At 41.6% G+C, this 14,601-nt stretch overlaps 1 protein-coding gene across 3 annotated transcripts in view; it reads left to right on the top strand.

The window, feature by feature from the left end:
- The first annotated feature begins 246 nt into the window (after positions 1-246).
- Positions 247-14,601, top strand: part of XPO1 (exportin 1) — a 64,280-nt gene continuing 49,925 nt past the window's right edge. Inside the window, exons 1-3 of one of the 3 annotated variants that reach the window (XM_033239157.1) lie at positions 247-1,025; positions 4,684-4,815; positions 12,573-12,674. In XM_033239157.1, the coding sequence (XP_033095048.1) occupies positions 4,690-4,815; positions 12,573-12,674 (228 nt within the window). In that variant the 5' untranslated portion in view covers positions 247-1,025; positions 4,684-4,689. Of the gene's footprint in view, positions 1,026-1,237; positions 1,867-4,683; positions 4,816-12,572; positions 12,675-14,601 lie in introns of those variants that run through there. The other 2 variants (XM_033239159.1, XM_033239158.1) reach the window with 2 other exon arrangements.

The raw sequence follows: 14,601 nt of genomic DNA, 5'->3' as shown, positions 1-14,601 counted from the left end.
TTTCCTTCGCTCTCTTTTCTATTCAGCCCTGCTCTTCGTCCTACCTCCTCCTCCTCCACCCCTCCCCTCTTCCCCTCCCCCACTCTGCGGGCAAATCGCTGCTGAAAAGAGGCGGGGGCCGAAGCGGCGGGCTCGTGTGGAGCCTTGAGGTGGGATTGACTGGCGCTCAGACCAATGAGAGATAGGCTCATGGCGCGGCTGTAGCTGGAACTGACCAATAGGAGGGCGGGCTGGGGGCGGAGGCCCAGGTTCCAAACGCTCCGCGGCGCCATGGGCTGAAAACTCAACCGAGATGGAATCTCCCAGTCTGAACCGGTTTCAACCGGTTCCGAGTTTGAGGCACTAGGAGGAGGGGGAGAAGCGGCTGCAGCGGCCGCGGCAGGAGCAGCGGGAGCTACAGCATCAGCAAGAGCAACAGTAGCTACAGCCCCGGCGGCGGTGCCTGTTCCAGTCTTTGCTGCTGCAGTCCGTGCAACCACCCAGAGGGGGAGGGGGGAACCACCAGTCGCTGAGGAGCAAGAGAAGGGGGGAAAGTTTAGGCGAGCCGGGGTGGGGGCCCAGCGCCGGAGCCGCGTGAGAGAGGGAGCCGTGTTTTGGTAGGGGGGAGTCGGACTGCAACTGGCAGCAGAGCGTCCCCCCGGCCGTGTGGACTCTACACCCCCTACTCCTGCCGCTTCTGCTGCTGCCTGTGGCTGGAGGGTCCCCCTGGGGCTGAATCTTTGGGACTTGACCCCGTTCCCTCCCCCTTCCCTCACTCCCCAGCCGGGCGGGAGCATTTATTCCCCAGATTAATTCCCCTTCTTTTTGGGGGGGGCGGGTGGGTGTGTGTGTTGGGGGGAAGCGTCCCTGAAATAGTAAATATTATTGAGCTCTTTTTGCCCTTTTCCTCTCCATTTTTTTAATTTCCTTTTTTAAGGTGGGAAAACTGTGAAACCCACCTTGATTCGTCCCCTCTCCCCCCTCCCCACCTTCCCTGGCCCTAATCCCCCGACAAGGAAGGAAGGAGCAGTTGGTTCAATCTCTGGGTAAGTCGACTGTGTCTTTGGGGCCGAGGGTCGGGCGGCGGCGCGGCCGGGCGGGAGGAGGCCAGCGTGGGGCGCGGCGGTCGCGGGAAGCGAGCCCAGGAGGCGGCGGGCGGGCTGGGGGCGCGCCGAGCCCACAGCGGAGCCTGCAATTGAATGGAGCCGCTTTTGCCGCTGGGGGATGGAGGCGGGGAGGCGGCCGCGGGAGGGGAGCGCTTGCTGGGTCATTCGCGTGTGCGGGTGGCGGTGGAGGAAGGCGAGGAGCGTGATAGTGAACGGGGCCCCGCGCGGGGTGGAAGGGCTTCCCCAGCCCCACGGGCTGGGGAGAAGTTGGGGTGATTTCAGGAACATCTCTGTAAATTATTAGGAGTGGAAGTTTCCAGAAATATTTAGTGCAGCAGCATTGAAACGTCCGCCTGCATCACGTGGCCCCCTCGGTGGAGAGCTTGGGATGGGGGAGGGAGGGGCTGCCGACTCCCTGTTCCTCCAGCAAGGAAACTCGAAAGCTCTCCGGTTTTTTGCAGAGTGGCATGTGAAGTAGGAAAGATGAATTTTTCAGGGGCCTGCACATGGGATTCCGTCTTGTAGTTCCTTTTCAGGGGTTTGAGTGTGATAAGTTGGTTAAACCATTTACTGCTGGCCTCGTACAGTGGAGGATGCCCTGATTCTCCTTCACTTCGATGTCTGAGTTTGGGTTGGGTGGGAGGAAGTGGTGTAGTAGAGGAAGCATTCAGTACTGGCTCAGCCCGGACCTCCTCTGATCACGCCGAGGCCATGCTGCATAGAGAAAGGGCCGTTGAACTTAAGGCGCCTGGTCTAAATGCCTCCTCCGAGTATGGGCGGGGTGAGTGCGTGCTCCCGTGTGCTATAGTTAGAAGGGCTGCAAATCGGTTCGGGTGGGAAGCCAGGGGAGGGCGGGCCCTAGTGAGGTGTGTTTCTCCTGAATGAAGCAGGCGGTTGCCCACACACCTAAGGAGCAGTCAGTCTTTCGCCTTGTAGCGACTTGTTTTTTTTTCATCTAGTGTGAAGTTATTAAGCAACGGTTACGATTTCCTGGGTTTTGGATAGGAACTGGCATTGGGGGTCACTTGTAGAGTCACAACATTATCCATTAAGCTGGATAATCCCTAGTATATGTTATCCAGTGAGTGGATTTTAGGATTGAAGAGCCCAACGGGAATGAGCGTTCGTGGTTACACCTCTCCCTCTATGACTTGTTTGCTGTCTGATTGTATATCTTAAGTGTGGGACGCTGCTGTTAGTGGAAAGAATGTTGTGGAAGCGGCTTGATTTGGGGGACTAAATGTGCTTGGCATTGACCACAAAGCCGCCATTTCTGTACTATGTACAGTTCAAGAATAGGTAGGTCATTTCGAAGACAGCCGCTAGTTCTAAGGATGGCAAACTACTGTATTTAAATCCTTCTATTCTAAATCTCGTTTTTCACATCAGTCTAGTTCGGAGAATTCTATAAGGACAGTGTATTTGAAAGTGAAACTTGGAAGAGTCATTTTCTTAATCCTTTTTTGTTTTGGCATTAAACTATTGTAGGAGTAAATAGGTGAAAAGTTTGTTCAATATTTAACCGAAATATTTGAAAACTTCTGATACGTAGATCTTGATGCTTTGTGGACATTGCTTTTAAGCCTCAAATAATTAAGATTGTTCTGATCTTTTAAATTTTATGGTAGTTGAAGGTGGAGAGTTTACACATTCATTTGTGGAATATATATTTCCTCTCAGTTTTTAGATCTTAAGGGTTTTTTTGTGGTGTGTAACAAGTATCTTGCTGTTTAAAAAAGTTTGTTTAATGCCTACTACAAAATATTTTGAAGTCTCATCAGTTTTGTCAGTAATGGACCAATTCTTGAACTCCTAATTTCTTGAGTTTCACATTATTTTTACATCATGTCAGTCATAGGTGACTCATTTTTTGGAGTTCTAATCTGTTGTAACAGACGTTATATTTAAATAAGACATTTGCATTAACATTGAAATTGCTGCCATTATTGTTATGGACATTTTTAAGCTGTTATAAAATAGCCAGGAATTAACGCCTTTTTTCCCCCCTGCCAAGCTAGTTTGTCCAAGTACAATGTAAAGAAATTAGCTACTCATTTTCTGGTCCACGAAAGTTCCTAAAATGGGAAGAAGTGGAGATCTTACCTTGTTAGTTCTAAATACACTAAACTGGGGGTGCCATGGATGGCTTTCAGGATGTCCTGAATCCTCTATAATTGTATACAAAATCATGAGTTTTTTAAAACTGGGTTAGAGCTATTAGTTCCTCAGAGTCTCAGGCATCTTAGACCCCCAAATAGGTTAAGGACTACTGACTTAACCAGTTAGGTTTGAGTGGCATTGGCTTTGAAGAAAAGCAGAGGAAAGATTTTTTATAATTCTGGGCAACAAAAAGGTGGATGTGTGCCAGCATCTTAGAGTAGAATCTTCTTAAAAGGATAGCATTGCATATGAACTAGTAGGTTTTAACCAGTATATATTTTGGTGAAGTAACTCATTTTTCTCTTAGAATTCTTTTTTATTTGGAAATGGGCAGGCTTTTACAGCTTTTAACTTGCCAATGAATACCTGGAATTTAAAAAATCTTGTTAGGCATATTGCCCGTAAAGTTTCTTTTCCTAGATTATATATTCAGTAAATATGTTTGTAGATGTAATTTCAATCCCCCAATTCATTGAGGGTTGAAACAATTAGAATGGTTTGAGTGTAGAAACTAAGTTATTTCTGTAGAGGCTAAGGGGATTTATACCAAGATATATTAGACTTGTGGTTCCTGCTAACCATTGCTGTAGACAATAGGAATTACTGTATATCCACATTTTTATTTTTAACGTCATTCTGTCTTTTTTTGTTTGTTTTTGAGATGGAGTCTCAATTCTGTTGCCCAGGCTGGAGTGGGGTGGCGCATCTTGGCTCACTGCAACCTCCGTCTCCTGGGTTCAAGCAGTTCTCCTGCCTCAGCCTCCCGAGTAGCTGGGATTACAGGCGCCTGCCTCCACGCCTGACTAATTTTTGTATTTTTAGTAGAGATGGGGTTTTGCCATTGTTGGCCAGATTGGTCTGGAATTCTTGACCTCAAGTGATCCGCCCACCTCGGCCTCCCAAAGTGCTGGGATTACAGGTGTGAGCCACTGCGCTCAGCCCATTCTGTCTTTATAGAATTATTTTTATAAAGTTAAGATAATGTGAAGTGAGCTTTTACTGAGTTATCCAGAAGACCCTAGTTGGGAAGAGAAGAAAAACACATTCGCTTGAACTTAATCCTACTTGCTTAAGAAGTTTTGACATCAAGATAGTGAACTGTATCACGTTTTAGGACCATAAAATCCTAATAGTGGATGCATTTAAATAATAGATTAGCATACTTTATAAATGTTAGTGGAATAGGAAAGTCTTTGTGGTGTATAAACAAAACACTAGAAAAGTTGAATGGACCATAATAATTTATGTAATTATCAAATAGCTAAGTAATTTGAGCTTCTGTTACTTGCTTTTACTATCTCAGTTTTTTGTAATTAAAGTCTCTAAAGTATTCATTAAAATATTTGTAATAACATGGTTGAAGTAAAATAACTTGTAGGAAGTTTTTGATAATTCCAAAACTTCATAGGCAGCTTCAATGTTTTTTCTTTATTTTCAGTAATCTATGCCAGCAATTATGACAATGTTAGCAGACCATGCAGCTCGTCAGCTGCTCGATTTCAGCCAAAAACTGGATATCAACTTATTAGATAATGTGGTGAATTGCTTATACCATGGAGAAGGAGCCCAGGTAAAGTAGCCAACGAAAACTTTATAACATTTTGACAGTGTAACAGAGTTGTTGGGTTTATAATAAAATTTTAAATTATCACCTTTAAAAAAGGTATTCCATAGTTTGCGTTAATTTGGATTTCTATATTAACGATAATGAGAATTAGTTTGGAGAAAAAAATTGCATAATTTTGATATGGTTACATTGGGTTGTTTTGGAATACTATTCTTATACTTGTTCTGTCCTTAAGAGCCGAATGTTATTAAATACTTTGTAGGTATTAAAGGTTCTCTGTACTTTTATATATACTTAATATGTTTGGAGCTAATATGATTCTTCTACTTTTAAAACATTTACAGAAGTACTTCACAGATATGTTTGTTTAATTAAAAACAGGAATACCAAGTATTTTTATGTTAGTTGAATTTTGTGCACTTTTCTAAGTGGTACTGGTAATGTAGGGAATTATCTTGAACATAAACCATGCTTTAATCAGTTTAAGTTTTTGGCTTTTTTGAACCCAACTAAAAGGTAAAACAGAAATAGTGTATAAAATTTTAAATTGTATGTGTCTCAAGAAAAAAAAAACTGGATTTTTTTACCTGTGGGGCCAAACTTTTTTTTTTTTTTTTTTTTGAGACAGAGTCTTGCTCTATGTCCCAGGCAGGAGTGCAGTGGCATGATCTTGGCTCACTGCAACCCCTGCCTCCTGGGTTCAAGTGATTGTCTTGCTTCAGCCTCCCTGGTAGCTGGGATTATAGACGCACACCACTGTGCCTGGCTAATTTTTGTATTTTTAGTAGAGACGGGGTTTCACCATGTTGGCCAGGCTGGTCTTGGTACTCCTGACCTCAGATGATCCACCTGCCTCGGCCTCCCAAAGTGCTGGGATTACAGGCATGAGCCACCTTGAGCCAGCCCAAACATGTTTTTGAATGAGTAAAAAGTTCTGTAGTTGGGTCAGAAATCTTTTTTTTTTTTTTTTGAGATGGAGTCTCGTACTGTCACCAGGCTTGAATGCAGTGGCACAATCTTGGCTCACTGCAACCTCCGCTTCCCAGATTGAAGCAATTCTCCTGCCTCAGCCTCCCGAGTAGCTGGGACTACCGGCGCACTACCACGCCCAGCTAATTTTTTGTATTTTGGTGGAGATGGGTTTCGTATTGGCCAGGATGGTCTCCATCTCCTGACCTCGTGATCCGCCTGCCTTGCCCTCCCAAAGTGTGGGTATTACAGGTGTGAGCCACCACGCCTGTCCAGAAATCTTTTAAGGTAGTTTTGTTGCCAGAACAGTAGATTTCTGGTTAGATGAATGTTCAGCTAGTAGATATGAGGTTACTTATATTGTCAAGATATTTGTATTTGTATAATTAAGAAACTGAGTGCCATTACACTTTTTGAAAACATGTAAGATGGATATAGTACTATCTTTTATAGGTAGTCCAAAAAGCATCATGTATAAATGTTTCCATTCCCTTGTGAAATCTAACAATACTGCTTTCACTGTAGTGGAAACTTGAAAAAGGGCTGTGGAAGCTCTAAAAACAGAAAACATTACTGTGCAGTGATTGTGTAAGCTTGTTAGTCCGGGTTTATACTCTTAGGGCGTTTTGATCAGTACTTTATCTCCAAAAGCATTCTTGAAAAAATTATCCATCAGTATTTATTATCCCTGTCATTTAGTTGTTACTCATGCTGTACATTCAACATGAAGCTTTAAGCTTCATTTCTTCTAGCATGGATGCATAGAAAACAGCTGCTTTTGGAGAAAGCTATGAAAGTAAGTTTGGGTTCAATTTTGAATATAATGTTAGAAGCACAGGTCTGTAGCCATTGGGGAAAAAGGCATTTAATTTTTTCCACATAGATTCAGCTATTAATACTATTTAATCTTTGCACTAAGCTAGTTCACTACATCTAAAGGTATGATAAATAAACCAACAGAGCAGTGTTCTTCATGCCTTACAACAGAATTAGTGGTAATTTTTATAATTGAGAATATATTACAGTAATATTGCTTTTAATGTTTCATAGTATTAAGAAATTTAATGGTTTGTTTTAAAATTGAGTTCTTAATAAAAAGTAGATTAAGAAAAGTGTAAATTTTTTTTGTTTATAAGGACAATAGGTTAACTTTCCCAAAGTAAAAGGATTTTGTCTGCAGTAGTTAATAGATCATGTGACAAAATCAGTTGCGTAAAAATAACTAGCAAACTTATATTGTATTATAAATGAAGAAACAGATTTAGAGCTTAAAGCTGGTTAAGGAGTCCTTTTGGTCTCTAAAAGTCCTGTGTTGTTAGTTGAGTCTACTTTTTGTTTACCACCTCCTTGAGAGTCTTATTTCAAAGGAAAAGGAGTAGCAGCAGAGAGCTGCTGTGGTGGAAAACATGTTTTTAGTGTTAGATGTCTTAATTTGTTTCCTGTAAGCTCTCTCTAGTCATTGCTTAAGTCCCATGTACAAATGTGACCTGCCCTACAAGAGATTGGAGGGTTAGTAATGATGAGGTTTATAAAGCACCTATTACAGTGCTTGGTAGGTAGAAGGCACTCTGTTTAAAGGGTACATTTAGCAGTATAATGAAAATGATTTAGCATATGTGATACTCATTACATGAAATTAAAAAAAATTTTTTCTACTCACAAAATATCGTGCGCTGATAATGACAAGAAAAATTTATTATACTAATTAAGCCTCTAAAGTCAACTGGGAAGAAAGCTGTAGGTAGCCTTTTTTTTAAAAAAAAAAAAAAAAGGAATGTGTAACTTGGGGAGGGGAAGAAATTATTTACAAGGGTGACTTGTAATCTGTAGACAACTTTTGCATACATGGTTAGTATAGTAGGCTATTTAGCACTGTTACATTAGGACTACTCTATGTTATAAGTATTTTTCTATTTTTAGCCAAGTAGACACCTAGAAAAAAGATACAGGAAGAGTTGGATGTTGTCTCCAATATTGTGTTCTGTTAAAGATCTTGAACTCTATTGCTTAGCAACTAAAATGCTTTCACCATTCAGTTAGTAGCACAAGGGAGATGCTAGGTTTTCTTTCTCTTTAGTTTGCTTTTGTGTCTTTTTTTTAAAACCCCTGCTGGGGTTTTAAGTTTATAAAGAACATTATGTAAGAATGGTGGGATTAGAATACATTAGAATGCAAATACTAGAAGTAACGTCGGAGAGTAAAATTACAACTAACAGGAAAGAACATGATTTATGTAGAGATTGAAGTGAGTGGTGATAGTGTGGGAAGTTTATGATTCTGTGTAGAATGCTTATCACTTCAAAGCATCTGACAAAATGGCAACTTGACCAAGTAACTTGTACTGTGTGAGGATCTTTGATACAACTTTTCCTCTAGTTAGATAAGGTTATCTAGCTAGATATTCTCAGGGAGAAGATCAAAACACTGCTAAAATGTGCTTTGGCCCTAGATAACTCACATCATTATTCTTTCTGCCTTCTATAATTTCTCATATGACACATTATACCCATCAGTCCTTTAATGAAATCAAATAAAAATGTGTATAATTGTATTTTAAAATACACACATTAACTCTTCTAACCACAGACTCACAATGGAAGCAGGCATCTGATCTTTTCAGGTGACCACAGTGGTTCTGGTGGGTTTCTGGATAGAGAATAACCATATAAGTTATTGAGTGTATAGCAGTGTGTTTTGCTGATTGATGTATGGGATAGTCATGAAAGTGGTATTATGTTTACTACCTGAGGAAAAGATCGTGGTTAAAATAAAGCAAAAACTCCAGGATAAGCATATGATTTCTCTCTCTCTCTTTCTTTCTTTTTTTTTTTTTTTTTTTTTTTGAGACGGAGTCTCGCTCTGCGGCCCAGGCTGGAGTGCTGTGGCCAGATCTCAGCTCACTGCAAGCTCCGCCTCCCGGGTTCACGCCATTCTCCTGCCTCAGCCTCCCGAGTAGCTGGGACTACAGGCGCCCGCCACCTCGCCCGGCTAATTTTTTTGTATTTTTTAGTACAGACGGGGTTTCACCGTGTTAGCCAGGATGGTTTCGATCTCCTGACCTCGTGATCCGCCCGTCTCGGCCTCCCAAAGTGCTGGGATTACAGGCTTGAGCCACCGTGCCCGGCCTCTTTCTTTTTTTTAATGAGACAGAATCTTACTCTGTAGCCCAGGCTGGAGTGCAGTGGTGTGATCTCAGCTCACCACAACCTCCGCCTTCCGGGTCCTGATTCAAGCAGTTCTCCTGCCTAGCGTCCCCAGTAACTGGGATTACAGGCATGCCCCACCATACCCAGCTAATTTTTGAATTTTTAGTAGAGATGGGGTTTCACCATGTTGGCCAGGCTGGTCTTGAACTCCTGACCTTGTGATCTTCCCACTCGGCCTCCCAAAGTGCTAGGATTATAGGCGTGAGCCATGGTGCCCTACCAAGCATACGATTTTTTTGAAAAAAAGACTAGAATAAAAGCCAAGCGAAAGATTATAAGGTATCTTTGTTGGAAATGGTTGTAAGAGTGCTTCCTACCCTGTTTTTGATGCTTTGTTGTTTATAACCACATAATTAAACCCATGATAAAGTAAAGTGTAAGAGAAAGGTAATTGACAGATTTTAAAGTCATCAAACCTTTTTCTTGCTCTGTCATACAGGCTGGAGCACAATGGCATGATCACAGCTCACTGCAGCCTTGACCTCCCAGGCTCAATCTTCCCACCTCAGCCTCCTGAGTAGCTGGGACCATAAGTGCATGTCCCACCACACCTGGCTCATTATTAATTTTTCTTTGTTTCCCAAGCTGATATTGAACTCCTGGGATTACAGACATGAGCCACCACACCTGGCCCAAACTTTTTGCTTACAACTTTTAATAGAAATAGGTAATAGGGGCTGGGCGCGGTGGCTCAAGCCTATAATCCCAGCACTTTGGGAGGCCGAGACGGGCGGATCACGAGGTCAGGAGATCGAGACCATCCTGGCTAACACGGTGAAACCCCGTCTCTACTAAAAGATACAAAAACTAGCCGAGTGAGGTGGCGGGCGCCTGTAGTCCCAGCTACTGGGGAGGCTGAGGCAGGAGAATGGCGTAAACCCGGGAGGTGGAGCTTGCAGCTGAGATCCGGCCACTGCACTCCAGCCTGGGCGACAGAGCGAAACTCTGTCTCAAAAAAAAAAAAAAGAAATAGGTAATAGGAAGGATCTAATTGAGTTATAAAAAAAACCTTTAAAGATATAAAAGTGAAAAGGATTAAACCATTGCTTTTTGTCAGTAGAATTAAAAGCTGTTTGGTAAAAATACGTTAATGTATGAAAAACTTACTGAAATGAAAAAACTAAAATGTTGACATGGCTGGATCTTAAAAACTGTCAAATGGAAAAAACTAATTGCAGAAAAGTTTTTTTTTGGAGAGGGAGTCTCAAGTCACCTAGGTTGGAGTGCGCTGGGACAATCTTGGCTCACTGCAACCTCCGCTCCTGGGTTCAAGCGATTCTCCTGCCTCAGCCTCCCGAGTAGCTGGGACTATAGGCGCACGCCACCATGCCCGGCTAATTTTTGTATTTTTAGTAGAGATGGGGTTTCGCCATATTGGTCAGCCTGGTCTCGAACTCCTCACCTCATGATCCGCCCACCTCGGCCTCCCAAAGTGCAGGGAGCCACTGTGCCCCCAGCCTGAAAGATTTTTTGAGTATAAGCATAAAATTTGGGCCAGGCGCGGTGGCTCAAGCCTGTAATCCCAGCACTTTGGGAGGCCGAGACGGGCGGATCACGAGGTCAGGAGATCGAGACCATCCTGGCTAACACGGTGAAACCCCGTCTCTACTAAAAAATACAAAAAAAAAAAACTAGCCGGGCGTGGTGGTGGTGGGCGCCTGTAGTCCCAGCTGCTCGGGAGGCTGAGGCAGGAGAATGGCGTGAACCCGGGAGGCGGAGCTTGCAGTGAGCTGAGATCCGGCCAGTGCACTCCAGCCTGGGCAACAGAGCGAGACTCTGTCTCAAAAAAAAAAAAAAAAAGCATAAAATTTGGTAGCCATACAACCCTATTCATGAAATTTACACACATGCCATGAAAATGAGGACAGGAAAAGACAAACCAAGTTCATGAAAGCCATTACTTTTTAAAGAAGGAACAAAGGTGTACTCCCAGCACTTTGGGAGGCTGAGGTGGGTGGATCACGAGGTGAGGAGTTTGAGACCAGCCTGGCCAACAGGGTGAAACCCTATCTCTACTGAAAATACAAAAATTAGCCAGGTGTGGTGGCACGTGCCTGTAGTCCCAGCTACTCGAGAGGCTGAAGCAGGAGAATTGCTTGAACCCCAGAGGTGGAGGTTGCAGTGAGTTGAGATCCTGCCATTGCACTCCAGCCTCGGTGACAGAGTGAGACTCTAACTAAAAAAAAAAGAAAGAGAGAAAAGAAGGAAATGGCAGGAGGGAAAGGCACAAAGATGACTTTCATAAACTTTAGTTATTTTATGTTCAAAGAAAAACTGATACAAGCACAAGGTGATGGCTACATAAATGAGTATTTCTGGGTTTATATGTTAAAAATATGAAAATAAAAACGGAAATCGTTTCCAAAACAAATATTTTATATATGAAATTAGTGAAATTTCAAAATGGAGAAAGGATGGTTACAACAAATTTTAAGAGCCCTTTTTAAAGAGCTCAAAGGGTATATAAGTATTTGGGATTTGTGGTCTTACTTAGACCTAGTTTTCAGTAGTCTTTCCATGAAATGTATTTTTGTAGTTAGAGAACTCTTGGTAACTCTTGTAAAGTGGAGTGTCCTGCTACGTTACGTAACTTACCTAAGTAGATGTTATTTTTTTGTTTTTCTAGAGGCAGAGTCTCTGCTCTGTCACCAGGCTGAAGTGCAGTGGCACCATCATAGCTCAGTGCAGCCTTGATTTCCAGGACTCAAGTGATCCTCCCACCTCAGCCTCCTGAGTAGCTAGGACTACATGTGCAAGCCACCATGTGCAGCTTTTTTATTTTTTATTTTTGGAGAGTCATGGCCTCGTTACATTGCCTGTCACCTAGGCTGGCCAGCTGGTCTTGAACTCCTGACCTCAAGTGATCCTCCTGCCTCAGTCTCCCAAAGTATTGAGATTACAGGCATGAACCACTGCAACCGGCCTAGATAAGAATTTTTATGTTATTTTTGGTTGATTTAAATGCTGATAACTCATTTGCTTCTGAATAGATCTTTGGCTGAAATCCAGTGCAGTTTTGAGACTAAAAAATAAACCAAATTTACTCCCAAAAATATTACTCTGTTTCAAAAAAGTAAAATATTTGCACCTTTAAAGATTGGGAGTTGGCTGGGCATAGTGGCTCACTCCTGTAATTGCAGCACTTTGGGAGGCCGAGGCAGGTGGATCACCTGAGGTCAGGAGTTCAAGACCAGCCTGGCCAACATGGTGAAACCCCAGCTCTACTAAAAATACAAAAATTAGCCGGCTGTGGTGGCACCCGCCTGTAATCCCAGCTACTCGGGAGGCTGAGGCGGGAGAATCACTTGAACTCAGGAAGCAGAGGTTGCAGTGAGCTGAGATTGTACCACTGCAGTCCAGCCTGGGCAATAGAGCAAGACTGTCTCAAAAAAGAAAAAAAAAGATTGGGAGTCATATTTAAATAATTTTATTTCTATTTCTGTAAAGTCTGATTTTTGAATATTTCTGAACATTGATGATAGAATCTCTGTCCAATTAGAATTTGTACCTTGCTCAGTAGTTTTCATTTTAATGAATGATTCAAAAGAACACGTTAGCTTAATTTTTTTTTTTATAATATTTTAGCAAAGAATGGCTCAAGAAGTACTGACACATTTAAAGGAGCATCCTGATGCTTGGACAAGAGTCGACACAATTTTGGAATTTTCTCAGAATATGAATACGAAAGTAAGCAAGTGGTGGTTTTAAAATCTGTTATTTCTTTTCTTCCAGTCATAAACTTTGAGGAAGGTATCTCATTTTTAGTATTAGCATTTGTTATCTCAAATCATTTTATATTGTTAATTTGTTTCAAAATTTAGTCTTAAGCATATAATTAATTCTTGCAAATAGTCCTAAGAATTATGAATGAAGTTTTGTAATGGGACTAGTATGCAAGGTGGCTTTTTTGGTTGTCTGATTTTGTTTTTTTCTTTTTAGAATATGTATACAGGTCTAAGTAGCATAAATTCTGAATGTTATTCAGAGATGAAACATAACATTAAGGAATTATTTTGGGCAAGTAATCAATATAATACAGGCCAGGCACCTCTGACACCAAGTTGTGTGGACAGCTTAAAACCCTACTCCATGGCATTGGGCTTCTAATGGGACAGCACTCAGTTTTTATTTACAATGGAAAATGTTATAATTCGGGTCCTTTTTTAAGTTTGAACAGAAGGGTTGATCAAAATGTGTTTTGTCTGTTTTAGGCTTGATGATTCACGCTTCTCTTTAAACTGCCTTAAAGTAATAAAATACTATGGCATTCTGTTTAATACACGAAAGGTTTCCACTTGATATACATTGTGTTAAAACAGAAGATAGCCATATTCACATCTGTTTCTGAAACCAGACTTTGTTAATTAACAGTTTTAAAATATTAATTAGTTTTGACAGCTTGTAAATTTTAGGTCAAAAATACAGTCCAGAACTTCCTCAAAGTGCTAACCTTAAGTAACATAACAGTGTTTGCCTGTTTGCTTGCCTGGTAAATTTTGCTTTTTATACTGACAGACATTACTAATGTTTAAGTTGATTTATCAACAGTATTTTTAAAAACTCAAATTTGTCTTGTGAAAAATGAGATGATTAGAGGAACAGAAAGAAAGCAACAGGTAAAGAATTCTTCAATTTACATAAATTACAAATGATTTGGTGCTAAATTTATGCACTATGACATTTGGCTTTTATGCAATCATTTTTTTTTCTTTAAAGATGTTAACACTACCTGATATTAATCATAATGTTCCATTATGTTGATTGCTTGTAATAGGAAGAAAAGGGGTGTCTTCCTGTGCAACTGACACAGCTAGGCTTTGACGGCAGGCCTCCACAAGGTCTACCCTTTTGATTCCCTTTAACTGAATTCTGTTCATCAATTGTTTTTGTTTCATGGGCGGTGGGAGGGGAAAGGGGAATTCAATGCATAAAATAAGTATTTCTAAGGGCTCAGTAGAAATTTCTACCATAGGGATCATTTCATGCATTTATCTTTTCATTTAGTCTTTGCTGTTATCTGTCCCTCATCTTCATAACTCAGCAGTGGATTTCTCAAGTTCTGAGATGTAATGCAAAAGTATAATTCTTTAGAATGTTTGGATCGTAGTGATTTATCATTTGCTTTCAGATTTGACTGTCACTTCAGATTTTGAGCAAAAATACTAAAAAAAAAAAAAAATTCTCTGAAGAGACATGACCTCTGTTGGCTAGGCTGGAGTGTAGTGGTGTGATTATAGCTCACCGTAACCTCAAACTCCTGGGCTTAAGTGATATTCTGCCTAGCTTTCTGAGTAGCTAGGGCTACAGGTGCGTGCCACCATGCCTCGCTAACTTAACAATTTTTTTATAGAGGCGGGGTCTCCCTGTGTTGCTCAGGCTGATCTTGAGCTCCTGGCCTTCCCACCTTGGCCTCCCCAAAGTGTTGGGATTATAGGCGAGGGCCAATTTGCCTGGCGCCAAATAACATTTTTTCAAAGGAATGTAAGTTTTCTTTGTTTCAGTTTCATAGACCAAGTCTTTATGTCTGGGAGAGATTGGATTTTAGGATATTATGGTAACAGATGTATTCCTCTGACCTAACCTGGGCAAAGCTTTTATTGGGCTCCCTGCTTCA

This window comes from Trachypithecus francoisi, unplaced genomic scaffold (genome assembly GCF_009764315.1).
Source record: "Trachypithecus francoisi isolate TF-2019V2 unplaced genomic scaffold, Tfra_2.0 Lachesis_group17, whole genome shotgun sequence".
NCBI lineage: Eukaryota > Metazoa > Chordata > Mammalia > Primates > Cercopithecidae > Trachypithecus > Trachypithecus francoisi.
Note: the sequence above shows the minus strand (reverse complement) of the source record. Positions and strands in the feature narration are given on the sequence as shown.